Source organism: Apiospora kogelbergensis (assembly GCF_038363985.1).
Source record: "Apiospora kogelbergensis strain CBS 113332 chromosome Unknown utg000001l_segment0_segment0, whole genome shotgun sequence".
NCBI classification, from domain to species: domain Eukaryota; kingdom Fungi; phylum Ascomycota; class Sordariomycetes; order Amphisphaeriales; family Apiosporaceae; genus Apiospora; species Apiospora kogelbergensis.
This window is the reverse complement of record NW_027117418.1, coordinates 2,432,483-2,452,305: the sequence shown is the minus strand read 5'-3', so window position 1 is coordinate 2,452,305 and position 19,823 is coordinate 2,432,483. Positions and strand designations below refer to the sequence as shown.

The 19,823-nt window shown below is 50.4% G+C and overlaps 7 protein-coding genes across 7 annotated transcripts; 4 read left to right on the top strand and 3 right to left on the bottom strand.

The window, feature by feature from the left end:
- Positions 1 to 366: 366 nt before the first annotated feature.
- On the bottom strand, positions 367 to 4,000 carry PG998_000761 (uncharacterized protein; the record flags this gene model as incomplete). Its single annotated transcript, XM_066867579.1, has 7 exons — positions 367 to 1,222; positions 1,356 to 1,542; positions 1,786 to 2,032; positions 2,135 to 2,271; positions 2,399 to 2,887; positions 3,614 to 3,875; positions 3,914 to 4,000. The coding sequence occupies 7 exons, from the start codon at positions 3,998 to 4,000 to the stop codon at positions 367 to 369; spliced, it is 2,265 nt and encodes a 754-aa protein (XP_066735994.1).
- Positions 4,001 to 5,945: 1,945 nt separating this feature from the next.
- Positions 5,946 to 6,794, top strand: PG998_000760 (uncharacterized protein; the record flags this gene model as incomplete). The annotated part of the gene is made up of 3 exons (XM_066867578.1): positions 5,946 to 6,417; positions 6,464 to 6,522; positions 6,570 to 6,794. 3 exons carry the CDS (start codon positions 5,946 to 5,948, stop codon positions 6,792 to 6,794), a joined length of 756 nt encoding a protein of 251 aa, XP_066735993.1.
- Positions 6,795 to 7,896: 1,102 nt separating this feature from the next.
- PG998_000759 (uncharacterized protein) lies at positions 7,897 to 10,127 on the bottom strand (the record flags this gene model as incomplete). Its single annotated transcript, XM_066867577.1, has 2 exons — positions 7,897 to 8,338; positions 8,431 to 10,127. 2 exons carry the CDS (start codon positions 10,125 to 10,127, stop codon positions 7,897 to 7,899), a joined length of 2,139 nt encoding a protein of 712 aa, XP_066735992.1.
- Positions 10,128 to 10,756: 629 nt separating this feature from the next.
- On the top strand, positions 10,757 to 11,197 carry PG998_000758 (uncharacterized protein; the record flags this gene model as incomplete). Its single annotated transcript, XM_066867576.1, has 1 exon — positions 10,757 to 11,197. One exon carries the CDS (start codon positions 10,757 to 10,759, stop codon positions 11,195 to 11,197), a length of 441 nt encoding a protein of 146 aa, XP_066735991.1.
- Positions 11,198 to 15,511: 4,314 nt separating this feature from the next.
- PG998_000757 (uncharacterized protein) lies at positions 15,512 to 15,855 on the top strand (the record flags this gene model as incomplete). The annotated part of the gene is made up of 3 exons (XM_066867575.1): positions 15,512 to 15,516; positions 15,565 to 15,767; positions 15,821 to 15,855. 3 exons carry the CDS (start codon positions 15,512 to 15,514, stop codon positions 15,853 to 15,855), a joined length of 243 nt encoding a protein of 80 aa, XP_066735990.1.
- A 1,421-nt stretch (positions 15,856 to 17,276) lies between these two features.
- Positions 17,277 to 17,822, top strand: PG998_000756 (uncharacterized protein; the record flags this gene model as incomplete). The annotated part of the gene is made up of 1 exon (XM_066867574.1): positions 17,277 to 17,822. The coding sequence occupies one exon, from the start codon at positions 17,277 to 17,279 to the stop codon at positions 17,820 to 17,822; it is 546 nt and encodes a 181-aa protein (XP_066735989.1).
- A 1,209-nt stretch (positions 17,823 to 19,031) lies between these two features.
- On the bottom strand, positions 19,032 to 19,823 carry PG998_000755 (uncharacterized protein; the record flags this gene model as incomplete). Its single annotated transcript, XM_066867573.1, has 2 exons — positions 19,032 to 19,225; positions 19,526 to 19,823. The coding sequence occupies 2 exons, from the start codon at positions 19,821 to 19,823 to the stop codon at positions 19,032 to 19,034; spliced, it is 492 nt and encodes a 163-aa protein (XP_066735988.1).

Below are 19,823 nucleotides of genomic sequence, written 5' to 3'. Positions count from 1 at the left end.
CCGTGCGACTACGCTGTCTCTAATTATAGATGCGAGGTTGCGGGGTGGAATATTTTTACCTGTTAAACAGAACGCCAAGGGGTATATCAAGGGGTCAAGAACTGATGAGAAACAAATATATATAATTAAGTATTCTTCTAAGCAGGTCCCAAAGTTGGCCAAGATACTAGAGTGAAATTTTGGCTTCGGTGAGTTGAAGACAACTTGATTTGAGTGAAGACGTATCTATGCTTTCTACTTTGTGGACCTAAAAGCTGTTAAGGCTTTCGAGTAACCTGACTCGATAACCCTTCTATATAAGCTGGGCTTCTTGGGGTTACGCCCAGGTATGCGCTTCCGATGCAGAGTAGTAGCCCCAACCTGACCTTAGGAGAGTCTCCTTCGGCGTGGCTGCCCACCTAATTCAAAGTCCACCTTTCTTTTATGACCACGAGTGCCGAATGTCGCCGTCAAACCACCCTTCGTAACTAGCCCTTCAATCTTGTACGGGGCACCACTTAAGGGAAAGGGCGGACTGGACCGGCCTTCCCTCAACTTCATGTCAATGCATTGGCCTGCGGTAAAATCAAGTAGTAGCTGAACGTTTCCATGGACATCGGTTGTCGGTTCTATTCGCATTTCCTTGCCGTCAATTGAAAGAAAAGAGTTCGCAAGGCGCTCCAGAATGCGAGCTAACGCCGGGTCTCCTGCTTTCCTCATACACCTCATTTGGCCTTGGATACGAAATCGTGATCTCGAACTACTTGGGATGGCGCATAGTTCGAAGTAGAACAGAGCTGCAAAAAAGCGCTGGGCAAGTTCGTCTATTACAGCTCGTAGACCGTCATCTCGAAGTACAAGGGATCTCAGCAAAGGCATTGAAGCGGTGTCATCAAGGGGAATGGAGCCTTGCAGCTTTATGTCGAGCCGGTAATACCCATCCCCTCGCGGCGCACTCCTCACTAAGCATATGGCGTCGTTCCAAGTCCTGTCACCGCGTAGGAAAGACAAGTACGCGTGGACAAGCCGTGGCAGCCAGCCAGTGCGCCATTGACCCCGCGGCGTCCCAACGACCATGTCCGGTTCGGATAGAGAACCTGTGCCTAGGTTGACAACGTAGTCCGGCATGGCACCCGCCGTGAGCTTCGAGAATTCGGCAAGACCAACGATAGTAGGGTTATTCCGCACAACACCGCCATCTTGAAGCACACCGACTTCTGGTACATGATAAAGCGGGAAATACCTGGTTCTCCGTTAGCCACGAGCTGGTAGTACATCGGCGAACACATACATTGGGGCGGCGGACGTACACCGGGCGCTGCTTCGCTGTTAGCAAATAATACTTCTGCCGAGGTCTGACTCATGCCCGAACTTACATTTCCCATGTTCTGACATTATTGCAGTTTTGAGGTACGACGTAGCCAGTCCTCGTGCCACCGATTGCGTTGTAGTTCGTGAAAAGGTGGGTTACCGGCGGGTTGACACTAGCAGTTAAGATCCCGATCTTCGCCCCAATCGCTGTTGCATAAGATGGGGCCGCCATCTTTTGTTTCCAAATACCCCCTGAAGTGCAGTTTCTATTCCTTTGCCTGAGTACAGGTGACCGAAAAGAAAAAGATGCATCCATTTGAACACGAAGAATACGATAACGAGCAGGCGCGCAGGTTTATAGAACGCTTCTTCTGCTAATGTTTGCAGCTTCCGGGTGCAAGTCGCTGCCGACCAGCCTTTCTCATACAAGCCCAGGATAACCAAGCCACCTGTATCACAATTAGCTTGAAACGGAAACAGCGAAGTACCACTGACCAACGCTAACGCCGTATGCCATGCTGAAGTGTTCTTGGACTGGGATTGGCAGATCCAAGCGGTCCTGGACAAGTTCCAGAATGGTAGAGGGGATGATGCCACCGACACCGCCTCCATCAATGCAGAGAATGCCATGGCCTGCTGTTGGAGGACGAATCCGTACGACGAGCTCTACCAGCTCCTGGCAGAGCTTACAGTTATGAAGGCGAAATAACAATGGATCAAAAGCCTCTGACTGGCCGAACACCTGGATACAGTTCTCACAAATCGCATGTCCGCACTTCAGTATATGTTGTGCAGATGAGAAACAGATGAAGCAGGAATGTCTGCTTTCAATGTGCTGCCATACGTCAATGTATTTCGTGAGTACGCCCTCATGAATCGACTTCGCAGACTGACCGTCCAGGAGTTGTGCAAAGAGGGACTCTAGGTGGGCTAGGATAGAACCACAAAATACGGTCGGAAGCAGAAGACCACCGAGGCGGCCTTTACGAAAGGCAGTCTTTGCGACCTGTAGGCAACTTTTGCTGTATAATTTTTGGAATACCTCGGCAGGTTTGAACACTCCACGACTGTCAGCACTGGTTCAGGTGAAGGGACTTTTGGTACCTACAATGCATTTCAGGAAGGTACTGATCAAAAAGAATGCTCGAAGCAATCACCGGTGCTGCGAAAGTGCGCAGCTGACTAGCCGCCGGTATCTGTGCTATGAAGTTCTCCAGATGGATCGCCATGTCGGGATCGACGGGAAAGTCTTGTCTAGCAGCAGACAAGCAGTCAAACGGAGTATGTGGAAAACTGCTTACTGTGTCGAGCGCTCGATTGAACAACGCATTGAGGTGTTTCACCGAGAACAGCGTGCTTGCTTCACGCCGCTCTCGGCGGACACTCTGGGCATGGTCGATCAGAAGCGGAGATGTCTTTCTATGATCGGCATCGGGCAGGTCCAGGAAAGAAACTTCGGAGAAGTAGGTATTCAGCTCACTTTCGCCCAAAAGGGTGTCAAAGTCTCGCTCGATGGCCCTTTCCCGCCCTGTCCATTGGTGACCAGCAAGTGCGATGAGGATCCTGGGAGGATGGACTAGTCGCGGAGTTGGCCGACCTGTTTCGATCAACAAGGTCAAGTGTTTAGCGATGCTTTCTAAATCTTCGAAGCTATAGGCGTAGAAGCAGAAAACATCGACAAAAGGGTATAGTAATTGAGAGTATATAGCTGCATTTGCTTGCGCTTGAGATGTACACGCTGGGAGGGACATTTCCTTTATTGGACGGCAACACGGTATTCTGCTCTTTCTCGGTTCGTGAAGAACGGCAGTTCCAAGTAAGAGTGGAAAATCACTGTCGTTATGGAAATCAAGGCATATGCCTGTTGGTATCCTTTTGGATCTTCGGCATGCCGGTGGGCGCCGGCGACAGCCAATCAGTACAACGAGGCTAGGGGCTGGATCTTCAGGGGGTAGCGACGAAGTGAGGTTGCTCAAGCGCTGCGACGCCGCGATAGTGGGCGCTTCACCCCCTGAAGACCAAATCCAGTGAGAACAAGGAATCAGCATTGCGGACGTGGTTATGAAGCACTCTACTCGAAGTCCAAATCGAAAAAGAAGTGTCATTACTTGTCTTTCTATACTCTTTTGGGACCCATGGCTAGATGGCTTTTGTCCTGTGTGCGTTTCCCACAGTCTATTTTTACCTATGGCCAAAACTGGCCATCGTCCGGAAGTAGCATGGCAATATTTCTGATTGTTTCATTAAAGCGGAAGAAGTCGTAATCCAGCTTGGGCTCCAATCGTTCTTCTATAGAGTATGCGAGCTCGCTATGACTTCTAACCATCGGCATAAGTGCACCAGGTGCGGCCGATGCCGCTCCAAACGGTTTCACCAGGAGTTTCCTGCTGGGCCAGGCCATCCTCAAGTGGAAGGGGTTTGCCGCCGTTGTCTGAGTCTTCCTCCTGACAACCCAGTTTTGCATATTCATTACCATCATTGGCTTCATCCTCCGAGACTTTCCCCTGGAGTTCCTCAAGATGACCATCAGGAGGTATCACAACCTTCACCACAACACGCGGGGTGCCCGAGGAGCCCTTTGCTTTCTGACCCCCCTCCTGAGTACGCTGAGTACCCAGCTCACCAGGATAATTTCCAAGACAGACGAGTTGAGCTTACAGCCGACCAAGGAGACAGTATCCATAACACGAGAGCTGAGCTGCCGGCCCATGAAGAAAACAACATACAAAGTGGTCGAGCTGAGCTACCGACCCGCCCACATAACAACGGCAGGCGGGCCATATTCATTGACTATTGCCAAGACGAACAGCCACCCCCGGTAGGACTGAAGCCTTCACTCAGCCGGTTCATTCATCGTTTGAATTCACTTCTGGACTGAAAAAAATTAGTTACGGGCGGTCAGAGAGGAGTGGGGTGATGGACATTTCGGTTGTTCAACAAGGCCTTCACGATTTCCTAGCAAATCGCCAAGAGTTGTCATTTGCTCTTCGTTGGTATAAGTTACATAGTTGCTTAAAAGGGAGCTTTTATAGCCATTGCACATTGTTACGAAACTGGCCTGCATTTCTATTTGTAGAACATATGATTTTGCGCACTGAACTCGGTTTGTTCTTCCTTCCATGATTCGACGTGTATTAATGTTATCCAGAACCGACCAGTAGCTTCACCAGGGCTAGTAGCGTGGTTGTCTCAATTGAAACACACCGCGAACTGCTGCCCCTTACCGGCCAACGTACCCCACCAAAAAGGAAACAATCACTAGGTACGCAAACTTTGGCCTATGAGTTGCAAGCCACAGATCTTGTTTTTGCTAGCGCAACGGCAGCATAACGCCAATCAACCAGTGAAAACCATCAAATTAAGTACGGCGCTGAGTACTTTTTAGCCGTACGCTCCTTCCAAAACACGGTCGACTCACAAGAGAATACGGCCAATCAGCCATACGTAATTATATTTCACGGTCCACCATAACCAGACTAGTCCAAGACTTCCGAACAAGACTGAGATTGTGGCGACGTAATAGAATGGGATATTCCGGATGGCAAACCGTACCGCTCTTCCTGTCACTAATCGATGCAGAGGCCCGAACGCTTCCGGGAACACAATGCTGCCGGCGAGGCAAAGCCAGCGAAGGAGAACCGTGAACATATCGCGGGAAGTCTGAGTTCTGCGAAACTGGGCCGCGATAGGATCGTCTCCAGACGTCATCAGAGATACGTCTTCGCGATCAAGAGAATTGTGCGTTCCACATGACATTTGTGCCCTGTGGCGGGTCAGCGAGTTGATTTAAATACAGTCGCTCCCCGTCCGATTGTGGCATGCCTGAATGACAGTTCCGTCCAGCAAGGTCTCCCTTCAATCCATTTGAAGGAAGCTCTCTGCTCCTTTTGACACGGTTCGAGCTTCCTACCTGCTGTGCCCATCATGGAAATCCCCGAGTACTACGCAGCCTCCCTCGCGGCAGTCTTTGTCTTACTGCTGATGCCTCTGCTGCTATACACGGCCCGATGGCTACGAAAACACATCGGTCACGATCTAAACTGTCTACTGCATCCTTTACTTCCATCTTCCATATCCTTCAGCGCTGTCATCCCAAGATACGAGGCGGTTGTACTCTGTTTCTTACTTGCTACGAACATTCTATACGTCAGTGTTGACAATGACAGCATCGATGAGGCCGTGAAACGCCTCGGGCATATAGCTCTTGTTAATCTCGTACCGATCTCTTGCGGGGCGCATATGAACCACATTGGCAGCATTTGCGGCATCCATCATGATCGCTACTTTCGATTTCATATTTGTCTTGGAGTCGTTTTCACCGCAGAATCTATCCTACATGCTGTTTTTGCCTTACAGCGCCGCAACTTCTCGATTATTTCCCACGCTGAGCTCCTTGTAAGTTTCCGGTTCCCCTTTGGATCACGCCTAACTGGACTTAGGCATTGTGTTCCGTATGTGCGATTCTCATGTTCTCCCTCCTTCACTACTGGGTTTTTGAGCTCTTCTCCTACATCCATACGTGCTTGGCTTTGGCAAACCTAGTAGCATTGTGGCTTCATCTTCCGCCGACTTTAGTCAATGAAAGGCCCCGACTATACATCTTACTCTGCTCTGTTCTGTTTATCTCGATCAAAATCTTTAGGTACATCAACATCATGTACTTGAGCTTTTCAGGTAGTCGTCCCAGTATGGCCACCATCGAGAAACATGGTGACTGTGTCGAGATTCGCGTACGAATGGCTCGACCACTCAAGTTTCAGGCAGGCCAGTTCATTTATCTTAGCTTGTGGGGCATATCCGGTCTTTCTGGTTTTGAATATCATCCTTTTCAAATATGTTGGGAATATGCGGACGAGCATGCTCAGCAAGTAATTGTATTACTTGCTCAAGCAAGACGTGGCTTTTCGAAGAGGCTCCTGATGGCTACTGCCTATCAGCATCGGGCCTTAGTCGAGGGCCCATATGGCAAGACCTTATCCTTTGGTCAGTACGGCACAGTCTTACTATTCGCAACTGATATGGGTATAGCGGGCCAACTGCCATATATTAGGAAACTACTAGAGCGGTATCAGCAGTGCAAGGTCAAAACACGAAGGATTGCTCTATTCTGGGAGCTAGAAGCAGAAGGTAGGCGGTCCGCTTATCTATTTAAGCTCGCACTAATGTCCCTTAGGATATCGGTACTGGGTGAAACCTTGGATGGACGAAATGCTCTTGTTGGATTCGGACTATGTGAGTATCATTGAAGCCCCATCCCAACAGTTATTGACTGCATGCAGATCCTTGATATGCAGCTGTATATCCGGGGACATTTCCTGTCGCAAAGCACATCTGAAGGTGACGTGGTTGCGCTAGGCGAGCACAGGCGCATCACGTTAAACTATAAGGCTATGTGTCCCGAAACGCTTGTTTCCTCAGAGATAAAGGCGCGCAAGGGGTTGACGTTGGTTTCCCGTAGGCTCACTGTTCATCTGCCCTACTCTATCAACATCACAACTGACTAAGGCAGTATGCACCAACCCGGCGACGACTCGAGCCATAATGAGAAGGGATTCCGTGCGTCCAACTGGCCAAGTTACCGGGGAAGAGGACAACCAGCATATCTGGCAAAAAGACGTTCACGTTAAAAGATTGGATTTCCAGCCTTGGGCGCCAGCCCCAGGGAAAATAGGAAGTCGGGTTTGACGTTTCCGCGGAGCTCACAATGCGGCTGGGTGGACCCCCATTGAAGCAATTCCTTCGCTTTATAATAGTCTTCGCAAGCGTCTTTTCTAGAACTTAGATAGGAGGTGCGAAGGCATCTCAATTGCAAATATCCTTATGTTTCAGCCTGGAGCCTTCTCTCGTTAGCTTGCTTCATCACTAGGTCTCTATAGTCTCTACATCTATATGCCGGATCTCTTGAAATGGACTTGATGTTTACGTCAATCTCACAGCCTCGAAGGCAAAAGAGTGAGATGGCATTATCGACTACTAGGCTGTGTGAGACTAGTTCTTGGGTGGAAGATCTAAAGAGGCGAGATTCTACGTGCTCGTCACCAGATTCTAAAGGGAAGGAGGACTATAGGGGGGATTCTACGATTACCGGCATTCAAGCTATCGCATCTTCAAGGAAACGACACCATGAAGGCCAGGTCGTATTGTCCAAGCGCCATAAAGTAGGAGACGATAAAGCAAGTGCAGCAGCGTACGACAACACGCCTGCTCCTCAACTTCATCTCGAACCAATTGGGAGAGAGTTCCAAAAGCTTGGGTCGACCGTAGAGTTCCCAATCGACTTGACAGGGTAGCTTGAGGAATGTTATACATATTGAATGAATGGCAGGAGCGGGATAAGCAGACCTTGAGCGGAATAGTGCTTTTTATGGAAGGGCCAGTCGCTAATCGCTGTTTTGGAGACCGTATTCGGCAACAATGATAGTCAGCCCTTTTCACACTGCAATACTGTCACGAGTATAGCGCCATATCGATCTGGATAAAGTCATCCGCGGCATCGGAAAAGCGGCTACTGGACAGAGGTGCTAATGCTAAGGGAAGGGATACGCCAGCCAGCTCAGCCCAAAGCGGGGGCCGAATGAAGCATTTATTAGAACGGAAGCGTATTACTCATCTAACACACTTCAACACATTCCTACGCGCAAGCTGCAGTTCTTGCGTAAAGGGGTCCCTGACTTGCCCTTTGGCCTCCCGCTTCCTCTTCTGTGCCGGTCTGTTCGGACTCATCGAGGCGAGTGGCTCGCGAGTCTGAACCATCGCCCTTTCAAAGTCGACAAGCGTGAATCTCTCATGCTCGGCGTCATACAATATGTTTCGTGCTTCTGCATCGCAATGAAGAATGCCAAAGTGATGTAGTCTGGTGTAGATTCTGGTGATTGCGTCAAGGGCCGCGGGCTTCTTGATCTGGTCCGCGTACTCGAACAGCGGCCTTCCCCCCCAGCTAAGAAACATAAAGTGTGTGTAGACACCACAGTCATAGTAGTATGGCAGGACAAGTTCTACTAATCCCAGACACACGGGCACATCCCATCCCTGCATAGGCCAGATCTTGCTGTACATCTTTTCTTCATGACGCAAGCGAGGCAAGTCCGGGGTCTCCATGCCTTTCGCAACCAATGTGTAGCCGTGGGAAGAAAGCCGTACCTTGAAAAGCGCCCCGAGCGAGCCCGCCAGATATAGGGGGCGCAGTCGGCATCGGAGCCACGGTCTTTGGCCAGTTGCGCGCGGGTCAGACGAAGGAACTCGGAGCGATCCACATGACCGCGCTTGTGATCCTTCGCATTCGGGCATGTCGAGTCCATCGGCCCACCCAGAGCTACTCCCAAGAGACACTGCCGGGTGCAAAACGGTCGATCTTGTATCCTCTGCTTTCCGACTGGTGGCTTCTCCTGGGTCCCGCCATCTTGCTTTGCACCCGGGTTCTGAGTCTTCGCGGCTGCTATGGACCTGGCCGGACGGCTTCGTCGATTAAAAGTTGGCGAGGGTGCAGTCTCGTCGTCGTCGTCGTCTTCGTCGCTCTGGCGCGGAGGAGTATCCTGCGGCCGTTTACAGCGAGATCGAGTCCTGATAGGCGACCGCTTGAAGCCCTTCCAGCGCTGCGGCTTATATGCGGACATGGGCCGCTCCTTACGTATCGTCGCAGGGATTTCCCTCAGGACATCGTCGTACTCGACTGCCCAGGTATCAAGGTCTGCCGTCGCGTCGTGCCAGGAGGCCGGCGGCGGCTCGGCACAGACGGCCTGCAGGATAAAGGCGAAAACCTGCGCGACGGCAGTGCGGTGAAGCCTGGTGGTGTCGTCGTCGACGACATCGAGATTGGGTACCGCTACATGATAATAGACGGTGGTGGGATCCTGCGGAATGAACAGGAAGACAAAAACTTCCCCCGTGCACACGTACCCGTACTGGACGCCCTTACCGACCATATACGAGAACAATTGGGTCACGACGGCGGCAGCGAGGCTCCTCGCGGCAAACTCAAAGCCTTCACCCGTCTTGTGGATGACATCTCGTCGCGGCTGGATCTCTGACCGGAGACCAACGACGACTTCCTCCCGGGTGAGCTTGTGCGGCGGCTTGTACTCGATGGCGACGGCAGGCGCGTTCTGGCCGTGTTCGTTCCGGTATATACAGAATTGGTCCGCTCGGTTGCCCTTGCCGCGGGCTCTGCGGCGAGTGTTTGCAGGTGCTGTTGGCTGCGCGGCGGTGCTTTTGTCACCGATGGACATGCGCTCCATGGTCTCGGAGAAGGTGTCACCACTACGACCCAGGTTCGTGTGGCTTTCGAAGGATATATTCCCCTGCAGGCCGAACTCGGATCGCAACTGAGGATCATGATAGGCCTCGTCAAACAGCTTCCGGACCGCGTTTTCCACAGTGTCGCGTTCAAAGTCTCGAAGCCCGATCTCGCTGCTAATGGGGCTTAGCAGAGACGTGACATAAGCGAGTTGGTTGGTGGTTGGAAAGCTGAGTCGCGAGTGAAAATCGCGCCCGTTGGACAGTCGCGCCCATACACTTTCTTGTCTTGCCGCGAAATCTTGCCATGGGAGGATCCGTTGAGGGTGTAATCGGCCGGTCGGATTTGTCGTATCTCCTTGTGTAGTCAGCGAGCGGTCGGTCACCACCTGAATGGCAAGGCTGAGCGAATGACACGCCTCAAGGTATTGCGGAAGCGCTTGCGGTCGTGATTCCTTGGCAAGTTCCTCGGCTTCTTCACGTCGGCGCTGTTCCTCTTCGCGTCGGCGCTGTTCCTCTTCGCGTCGGGATTTCTCCTCCGAGGCACGGCTTTCTGCGTCCTCTAGTAAATGTCGTAGTCTCGCTATTTCGTCCGTCGGATCCATGGTGCATTGTGAACTTCGGATTTGGAGATGGCAACAAAGAAAACCAACGGATGATGTTGAGGGATTCGCTTCGCGCAGCTCCACTCTGTGCCAGTCTCTATGCTTTGGGTGGCCCCGGCAACAGCCTTGTCCCTGCAATGCGACGCATGGACGGACTTTCGAGGTTTGCGGATAAGTCGCGTATTGTAGTAGTAGAGGACTAGCACAGTGTTTGTAACCCCTCTCGCTGCTTTGCTAGATGTACCTTCAGCACTTCTGCCCCGACGAGCTCAATCCAGCTTTCCCATAATCGCATTCCTGTAGCGCGTCCATTCTCGGCACTGGCGGCCAGTCATGCTTTCGCGCCACAAGCGACGTTCCCGGGGTCGGAAGTAGGGCCGATCACCTCGCCCCACTTCTAACGTTGGACATGAGCACCAACTGCAGATACTAACTAACTCTGGGGGAACAAAGTGGCTTCCATTTCAAGAGCCGCTTCTGGCTCTTCCAGGTTTATATAAGCCCACAGATTCGCGTTGTTCGGCTCTCTTCTATTTCCCAGAGATTCCAATCAGCCCACAATTTTCCAGCCCTGCCTTGCTACAAGTTGCCCCACCTTAGTAAATCCCACTTCTCCATCGACTGCCACCATGAACACCCAACCTCGCAACCCCGCTGCACGAAACGTCCAAGCCAATCCTCGGTCTACGCCTTCGCCCCACCAAAGGGTTGGCATGTCAAGCGTTCGTCGCGCACGATTACGCTCAGCCCTACTCCAGTATGTACACAACCCAGAGCCGCCAGGCTTGCTCATGCCAACCCCGCATAGTCTAGGAACTCCCGCAAGCGTTCATGCCGTCCCATCCGGGGTCCATTACGACCGCAACCAACTTCCAGCCGCCGACATGGTGCAATTCAAGCCAGCCAACGTTTCGACATGGGCGGTGGACGGCCAGCTGTTGGTCCAGTTCTTTTGCGGCATTCCGACGTACCAGTTTGTAACAGCACAGGGGTGGGTGATGACTATGTCACCAGGAACAGATGACCAGGCTCAGCTCCAGACGGCCTTTGTTGCAGCGCAGTCCAGCTGAAGGTAGAAACACACTGGGTTACGTAACCAATGTGAGATATCTTAATTATTCGGGACAGCTATGCTGTCTTTAGACTACTTACTATTTTCCTTGCGCACGAGCCAAATGTGTTGTCTGGTTATGATCATACAGCGTCTGTTGTGATTAAGAGCAAATACAGAAGCAGCCGCACATGTGACACGTGGGATCTGTATTTCAGTCGCAACTGGCCGTTATTCTTCTGCGCCTTGTTTCGTGCCAACACGATTACCAACGTAGTCACCCGGCGGATACCCCTCTATTCCCGGTTGATCTAGTCGCGGCAACTGCACGCATCTGAGGACTTAGTAGAGCATCGAAGGCGCAAGCACCCCAATACGACAGATGAGCGCTTGGGAGAATAAGAATCAAAAGCGCAAAACAGAGTCTCGGTCTATTGAGAGTCCATATGGTGAACAGGTCCACTTACAGGAGGCCTTGGGTCTCTACAGGCCTAGTTGCAAACGAGCATTTGCAGCTTCCATGGCAAGTGTGTAAGGTCGTAGGCCCATATTAGGAACGTTGGAAAGTGCTACCCGCCCCTCCGTCAACTTGCTATTTGTTATGGTGTCCCGAATGCGTCAGGGCCATGATATACGAAATCGCACGACCAATGAGAGTATGTCTTTATATAGCTCTAAATGACTAATTCTATAATGAATATTGCTTCGATACTGTAGCTTCTTAAGTTAGTCCGTCTCCCGTTCCACGCCTCTCATCACAAAAGGAAGTTGTACTAATTCGTCCCACCATTGCATCCCTTTAAAAATGCGCTTCCCGAACTGCATCGTCTCGTTACAGAAGATCAGTTCTTGCCTGTAATCATCTGCCTCCGATGAGTAAAGCAAAGGCCCACGGTTGGCCTCTCTATCTATCCCTTCCCATACTCAACAGATGCAATGCGCCCCCTCCGAGTGATCATTATGCCTCGAGCAATCTGTTCCCAGGCTCTTAGAGTCAAATATGCCCGTGATCTAATTCTTCGTATAGGGGCGGGTGATACACAGCATGACCACACCGCCTGTATCTTCGTTTCGTTCGAATCAGAAGTGGCTGATACGGTTCCAGTCCATCTCGGAAATTATTAACAGGTTTGAAGACTCATGAACGGTGTTGGGTTGCACATCTCCCATCGCCATAAGGGTTGACCACTCGAAATCGTATCGACAAGAACGGACTAGGCGAGAGGCCAATGCCCCTATAAGTAACATAAGGACTATATTACTCCGCATGATAAACAGCATGGTCATAATAGCGATTGGAGCCCTGGCGATAAAGGGTGACAAGCTGGAAAAGCTTCGACAAAGCCACCAAATTGTGACGATTGTGACGGACCACGCAATTGTGAGGAAACAAAATACCACGTTCACTACCATGATATCTAACAGCGGTGTGATCGTGGAGTCAGCTGTAACCGTGGAAGTAGTTAGGTCGGTCGGAGATATGACTGGTGTTATTGACGATGGCGCCGAATGGTGGAACTAGGTAGCAGAGAAAACAGAATGTTTTTATGAGTGAAGGTAGGAGTGAGAACTGTGAATGGTACTTTGGCTTTACAGATGGCGGTGTTGAGATTGTTGAGGAAGGAGAAAGTCAAACAAAATATTGAGGGGATGTTCGTTGGCTTGATAAGTGAGCCAACCCGTCCACTCCAGATGATCTACCTTGCCATTTGTTCTTAGGCACCCCTTTTGAACCAACTTGGACTAAATTTGATAGTACTTGATCATTGCCTTGGCCTCGCCGCTTCCAGGTGACAATTCCACCGGCAAGAGCTAGCCCTGCCTTCCCAAGGGTTGCTGGGCTTGAAACTCGTTAACACGCTAAGTGGCTGGCGCTAGATAGGGGTAAGCCATTGGGTCACAGGCTGACTGTCTTCTAACAGTATGGAGGCGCTGTATCTGAAGTATGCCAGCCAGGTGGATCCCATTATAATTATCTTTGATCGAGTCAGTTATAAGGGAAGCGAAGAGTGTTTCGACTGGTACACAGCCTGTCAGGATATGACACGTTGAGGACGAGCTTCCTCCGTAGGTTGAGTGGGCAATTATTAACACATCAGAGCTTTTGTACCAGGATTTCCGATACGCACCTATAAAGGGACCCAAGCAGCAGCTGGTCTTTCCTGCTGAGGCATTTGAACTACACAAACGAAACCCCAGATACTATGGATCTTCCTACCTCGCAGCGTGTTCCCACGGGCATCACGCTTGCTTTGAGTCTCGTCACTGTCCCTTTTACAATATTTCGCATATGGAAGCTGAACTACCGACTTTCTACGCTCTCTGATGCCTACTGTTCTGAATACACGGTTCCCTTCTCGCTTCTCGCTGGATTGCACATTAGTGTGGCTACAGCATCGCAGATTGTCTTTGCAATTCTGTCATGGTCGTCCAGCACTCGCTGGTCATTATTATTTGCTGTCTCAGTCGTACTATCGAGTGTCTTAAGAGAGGTGAGTCGCATATAACATTTTGTATCGCTTCGATATCCTACTCACGAATTCAGAGTATCTGGGCCGTTGGCTCGGCTCAGCCAGGACTGCCCAATTTCAAACCACTTCTGTTAGGAGCTATATTGGTTTTTGCGATACCGTTGCTCATTATTGGAAGTGTACTTGTTGGAAAGATCCAGCCTTGGGACAGGGTAATGGTTGGGGCTTCTGTCATCTTCTTCCGTCTTTGGATGATTTGGGAGTGGATTCAAATCAACTCGTTGACTGAAAGGAACAAGTTAACAATACGAATGAACCTGGCAATTCACATATTGGCAGCCCTGGCGAGCATAATATGCATGATTCCATGGTCACTACTGAACGCGCTTATAGTAAGTTAACTCTGAAGTATCCTGAAAGCTGTTCTGACAAGCAAAGGCTTTGGCTTTAACGCACGCTATTCGAGACTTCCTAGAAATTATACTCAATAATGGAGGTCTTAACATCATTGTTAAACTTGCAGAGAGTTCAGGTTCCATACAACTTACACTCAGAGGCTGGAAATTCTTAAATTGACGGGCATCCTTAAGCCGGCTACGTAGAACAGGGTGCTTAGGTATGCAAATAATATATATATATATATATTATAGAAATGTACTCGCCCGCCCATCAGATGGTGCACTGATCTCAAATGTCTCTACTGTTCCCCTAGCGTTGCGCAAGAGCCATCAAGGCGTTTTTTCTAGTCGGACCTAGCTGTTTTACGTAGTTCAAGCCCCTTTTCGAGCTCTGGCTTACGTCTCGTACCGGCTGTCTGTCATTCTCTGTTTAATGACGTGTTGCTCATCAGGGAATCCAAGTACGGTCCTTCCGTGGCCGTCGGACCTGAGACCAGAGAGTAAGGGATGGAGATCCTCATCACTTCCTTTTGGAAAACCCCCTATAGGATGCATCTGCTCTCAAATCGAGTAAAGCCGTTCTATCAGATGTCAATGAACGATCTTGGTCAGGAAGTCTGTTAGGAAGGACTTCCACTGCCTCACATGAAGGGTCTTCTGTGGTCCCACGCTAAACCAACCACTCTTCTTCCCAGGCTAAGTAACAAGACTCTGCTAGGAAGCAAAGGACAAGTATCTGTAAGGCGCTCACCATCCATGTGCTCGATCGATCCGTGAGAGTTGACGCTTTCTGAGACATTGTAACGTACATCAACATCACTGTCCCGAGGGTGCCATGGAACTGGAGGTAGTGCCACCCTTGGTAGGAAAGAGAACTGTTTTCAAGAATTCGGGGGAGACCATGCTTACCACAACAGACTCAGCAGTAGCAAGGCCTTTGGTCACGGTCCTATAGCTTGATGAAGAGCGGTTTCTGAGTGTAAGCTGGTTGGGGTTCTTCAATATCTTGTGGGGGTGGGAACCCCTCCTCAGCCCATTGGCACCCCTGGGGCGCATGCGAGTGTTCCCTGGCGGCATCAAGCCTTGTGAATTCTTGAAACATCCTTTACAGCTTTGAGCTATGCTGCTTCGCCATGTGAAGGTAGGGGCATCTACGTTGTCCCTAGCCACTAGGGTACCTGCTGCAAGAGCTCACTAGAGGCAAAAGGGGCTTGTATCGCCAAGCATAGAACATGAACCCTAGTGATATGTTGCCTTCGCGTAATTTCAGTGCCAACTTGGTTCTTGATATAATATAAAAAGGCTCCCTTCGCACGTTGGTTAATGTCGCCTTTCTTCCCCATTGTCTCCATCTTTGTATCTCCTGCCCATACATAACAACGTAGTCTCGCGACAATCATTTGCAGCCACCGGCTATCAACGAGTTTCCCGGCACCTTGTGCACCAGTGAAGCCATTGAACGATATGAAGTGAGTTATTTCATCTTATCCGTGGTCCCTTACCTTACGAGTCTATAGTTATGAGCAGCCTGTCCCCGCCAAACTGTCCAACCCATCCGAATGTATGGAGGGTTACCAGGAACCTACCGAGCCAGGCACCCCGACTTCTGTCGCCAGCTCAACGCGGTATAGGGACCTACCAACATGGCCTGCCGAAATCAATGAGCAGGATTTCCACTCAGTCAAGCTCCTGCAGAGCTTTGAGCAGGATTTCGAGGACGGTGAGCTTCGGAAGCACGAGCATGATGTGGATGAACTTGCGGAATGGATACAGAGTCAGACCCAGCACAGCCTCTACGAAGAATCTGAGCATAATTGGAAAGAGCGCAGCATTGCACATCATTGGGAATTGCGACACAGCCGCCGCAGGCCTCGCCGGTCCGCACGAATCCGTCAACGGGAACGCAATACTGGGATATACTACGGCGTACGACGATCGAAACGAATAGAGAAGAAGAGAAGAGAATGACGGAGATAGCCTTGGTAATCTCATCTACTGCCAGAACAACCCTTTACTGTTTAGACGGTGCTCGTTGAAGGCAGATGTAGACTCGCCAGATGCGTGTTACGGGTGTACCGTGACAAGATGACTGATCTGGCTTCTCTTCCCAATCTTGTGTTGTTTGCTGTTACAGACGTCCTGGCAACCCGACTTTAGCAAACTGCTCCTAGACACGAAGTGCATAGATGGCTTTGACATTATTACTATGATCATTCTGAAATCCAAGCGAAGTGAGACAGGGAGTATGTTCAAGTCTATCTTCGACCAGCTTTTGGGACTTCCATAGACCCTTTATAGGTGAGGATAACCTGGAAGATGGCATGGGGGCATGATGCAGGTGTGTAGACGAGGCCCTCCTAAAGGCCCTGACCTGTGCTTGCATGCGCCCTACCACGGTGGCCTGTAGTACCGACTTTCAGCGTGGACTCCCCCTTGATACCTCTGTTATAATACCACCCTCAAGGTCATTCATCTAATAGAAGGGAGTTTCTGGCGCGAAATGTGACGCAGGCAAGTACGTGTTTCAAAGGGCTACCCAACCTAAAGCATAAGATTGCTTATTGCCTTCACTTTATCGATCTCGGTATCCTCCAAAGCTTGTACGACTGTTTGCATATGAGAAGTGATCATCAGCCAAGCTCGTCGGTACGATAAATCGTTCTCGCTAGGGCAGGTCAGCTGTGTTTCTGGGAGGCTGGGCAAGGCTCATGTCAACGGCCAGTGACATCAAATGGGAATATGGCTGTGGGAGCTCGTTTGCTTTCCTTTGTGGCCCCCAGACCAGAATCCTGGTACTGGGCCAGCCTATCTGTTATCAGACAGGAGGAAGCATGCAGATCCAATTCGTCAACACGGCTGCCTCCACTTTGATGCCAGCATATTCCCCTCCTTGGCCTACTTCGCAATGGGACACCAGTATTCAGAGGCGTCCCTTGTTGGCGTAACGACGTTATAGCGAGACCTGCTAGTTCGAATTGTTTCAGCGGCGGCTACTATCGTAAAGGCTGGCTCGCAAGGATTTAAGATGGGTAGGGCAGTCATGTGCTCGACAGGCAGCCTGTCACAAGAGTGCGCTACCTGGAGAAGGAGCTGGCTATTTAAACGCTCGATGCCCCCATCCCGATCCCTTTCAAAATTTCCCTCCTTCATCATACTTCTCCCCAGACCAGCACACTCCTTGTTTCCAAATCAAGTGCGCACCTGCCATCATCCTCACTCATCATTGAGCATGCCATCAAACGCCATCAAACCCAACAATGAGTCTGTCAGCAACCAGCTTGGACAGAGCTTAACTCCCACGCCTACGGATCGCTCGCCACGCACACCTCATTATTATTTTCTCTGTCCCAGAGAACAAGAGTGGGTGGTCAAAAACATCACCAGACCGAGCCTGATCAACGGAGTTGTCAAATTCAACGCTACGTGGGACGATGATATCATATCAAGCCTTTCGATCCAGAACCAAGACCTCTCGAAGCATGCGACAGACGACTTGGGCAGTTGCGGACTTGCCAGTATCCATGGTTGCGTGAAGAAGGAAGGCCGTACAGGTCTTCAAGTCAGTTTCTGCGATAGTGTAGTCGAAGTGAAGGACCTCGGCGGATATTGGCTGAGTCATGCAAGGGATCTCGTTATCAAGCAATGGGGAAAGCCACTGGGAAGGAAGATTTGGAGGCGACAACTCCGCTACAAGCGACATTTTGAGGGTACTATGTCAAGATTGCCAAGATGCCAAGCAATATGGGTGAAGGAAGGCCGTGTGGTACTTGCCTAGTTTTTTATTACCTGACAGGAGCGCTTTTGTTCATGCCTCCTACGTGGTAGCTATCTCTAGCCGGTTAAGCTACAAGCTATTTCACTCTAATGCGTCTTTGGTACGAGCTCGTTTGTTTTGAAGAACCTTTTCAAGGACTTGTGAGGCTTATTGTCCAAAATTCGATGGCATTTAGCTAGATGTGGGACACGTGCTCGACTGCGCCACGGCGGCTGTGGAATGAAGCTCTAGGATCCGCTGGTAGAAAGGGGCAGACATGGACCTCTGCGGAGTGCAGCTCTTTCTCCATCAGCGGCCCGTCCATTGGGTCCACAGACGATTCTGCATGTTTTCCCTAGTTGCTCCATCTGTTGCTCCTCTTAATAGGCACTAAGCACGTCGAGAATCACGGCGCAAGTGGAGAACAAGGATCTAACAGCCTGCGCGGTATTTCATTAGGGTCTATCGTGTGGCTCCGAGAGGTACAAACTAGATAAGTGACTGCTATATCGTCTGCTGTGTGATAGAATATAGACACTGTAAGAAACACGCTGACTTGTGGGTTCTGATCGGAGACTGGCAACCGCGTGCAACTCAAACGGTATTGGAAAAATTAAATTCCCGTAAATTACAATGTGACCACAACCTATGACGGTTAGCGAAGCTCGATCCTTTGCGATGACCGAAGGCTAGTCAGACAGAAGGTCACGTACAATTCACCACCTCCACCACAACGGTGAACAGTAGCAGCATCCCAAAGGCCCCGACGTCGTGATTTGGGCCATCCCGCGGCAAGGTGCTGACAAAGATTCGCTCGCAAGTTTTAGCCTGCCATAAGGCCGCCTAGCTGACCAGCGGATTGCAAGCTGCCCTCCTTTTACGTTCGGCGTCAACATATTGTAGTTCCATAATCAACTGCACTAGGACATCCGAACTAAAATGCGGCAACTCTTTTTACGACGTAAAGGTGACAAAAAGGCGGGGGGCCACCTAGACCTTCAGTAATAAACCAACTGCATTGCGGAGTAACGGGATTCCACAGGCCGAACAGGAGAGCCGTCTCTCAGATATGACTTTTCGCGCTCTGCGGGGAGACGGTTGATGTACTTGGGACAGAGCAGATATCTAAAGTAGGGTATTCTGATCAAACAGCACATTTAACTCGTCCATATAAGGGAGATGGCAAGTCATATCAAGAGAACACGATTGAATACATATAATTTAGTTATCCTAGAGTGAGTTACGTAACCCCGAGTGTTTCCAAGACTGCGCAGCAATGAAGGCCGCATGAAGCTGAGCCCGGTCATCTGCTCCAGAGCACACGGTCGTCACCCATCCCTGTGCGGTAACGAACTGGCATGTCGGGATACCACAAAAGAACTGGACGACTAGCTGGCCGTCTAGTGCCCAGGTCGAAACGTGGGCTGGCTCAAATTGCACCGTGTCAGTCTTTGAATGTTGGCTGGGATCGTGATAAGGCTGTGATAGTAGCATAGCTACGGCAAGGGGGTTCTACATGCACTGTGCAGGCCAGGCCGTCCCTTAAATAGGTAGCGCGATTCACAATCCATCGAGTCCCGAAAGTCATAGATTGAGCTCGTGATGTTGGAATTATAACTATACTAAATACTGTCTCTCCATCCCATCTATGTATCGAACATCCCACCCTTTGCCTCTAAGCCGTTCCGCATCTCTAACCCGGAGTGCTTTCACAATTAGCTTACGCTGCACAGCCGTCGATAGGGCTCGCGTCGACTGGTCTACAGCCAACGAACCCTCATCGAGTGTGATATACAGATACATCAGACCACTTAGCAAGTCGTAAAACTCGTGTAAGTGATCTCGAGTGTCCCAGGATCCATCTTCTATTGCAAGTCTTGAGATTTGACGAAGCTGAGTGCCATAGTGACGTTTCAATTCCAACAGCTTTCTGGGATCGTCTGAGGCATCCTCAGTAATCCAGAGGACGTCGGCTTGAGGGTTAATGTAGAAGATACTGCTGGTGATCGTAGCATGCTGCAT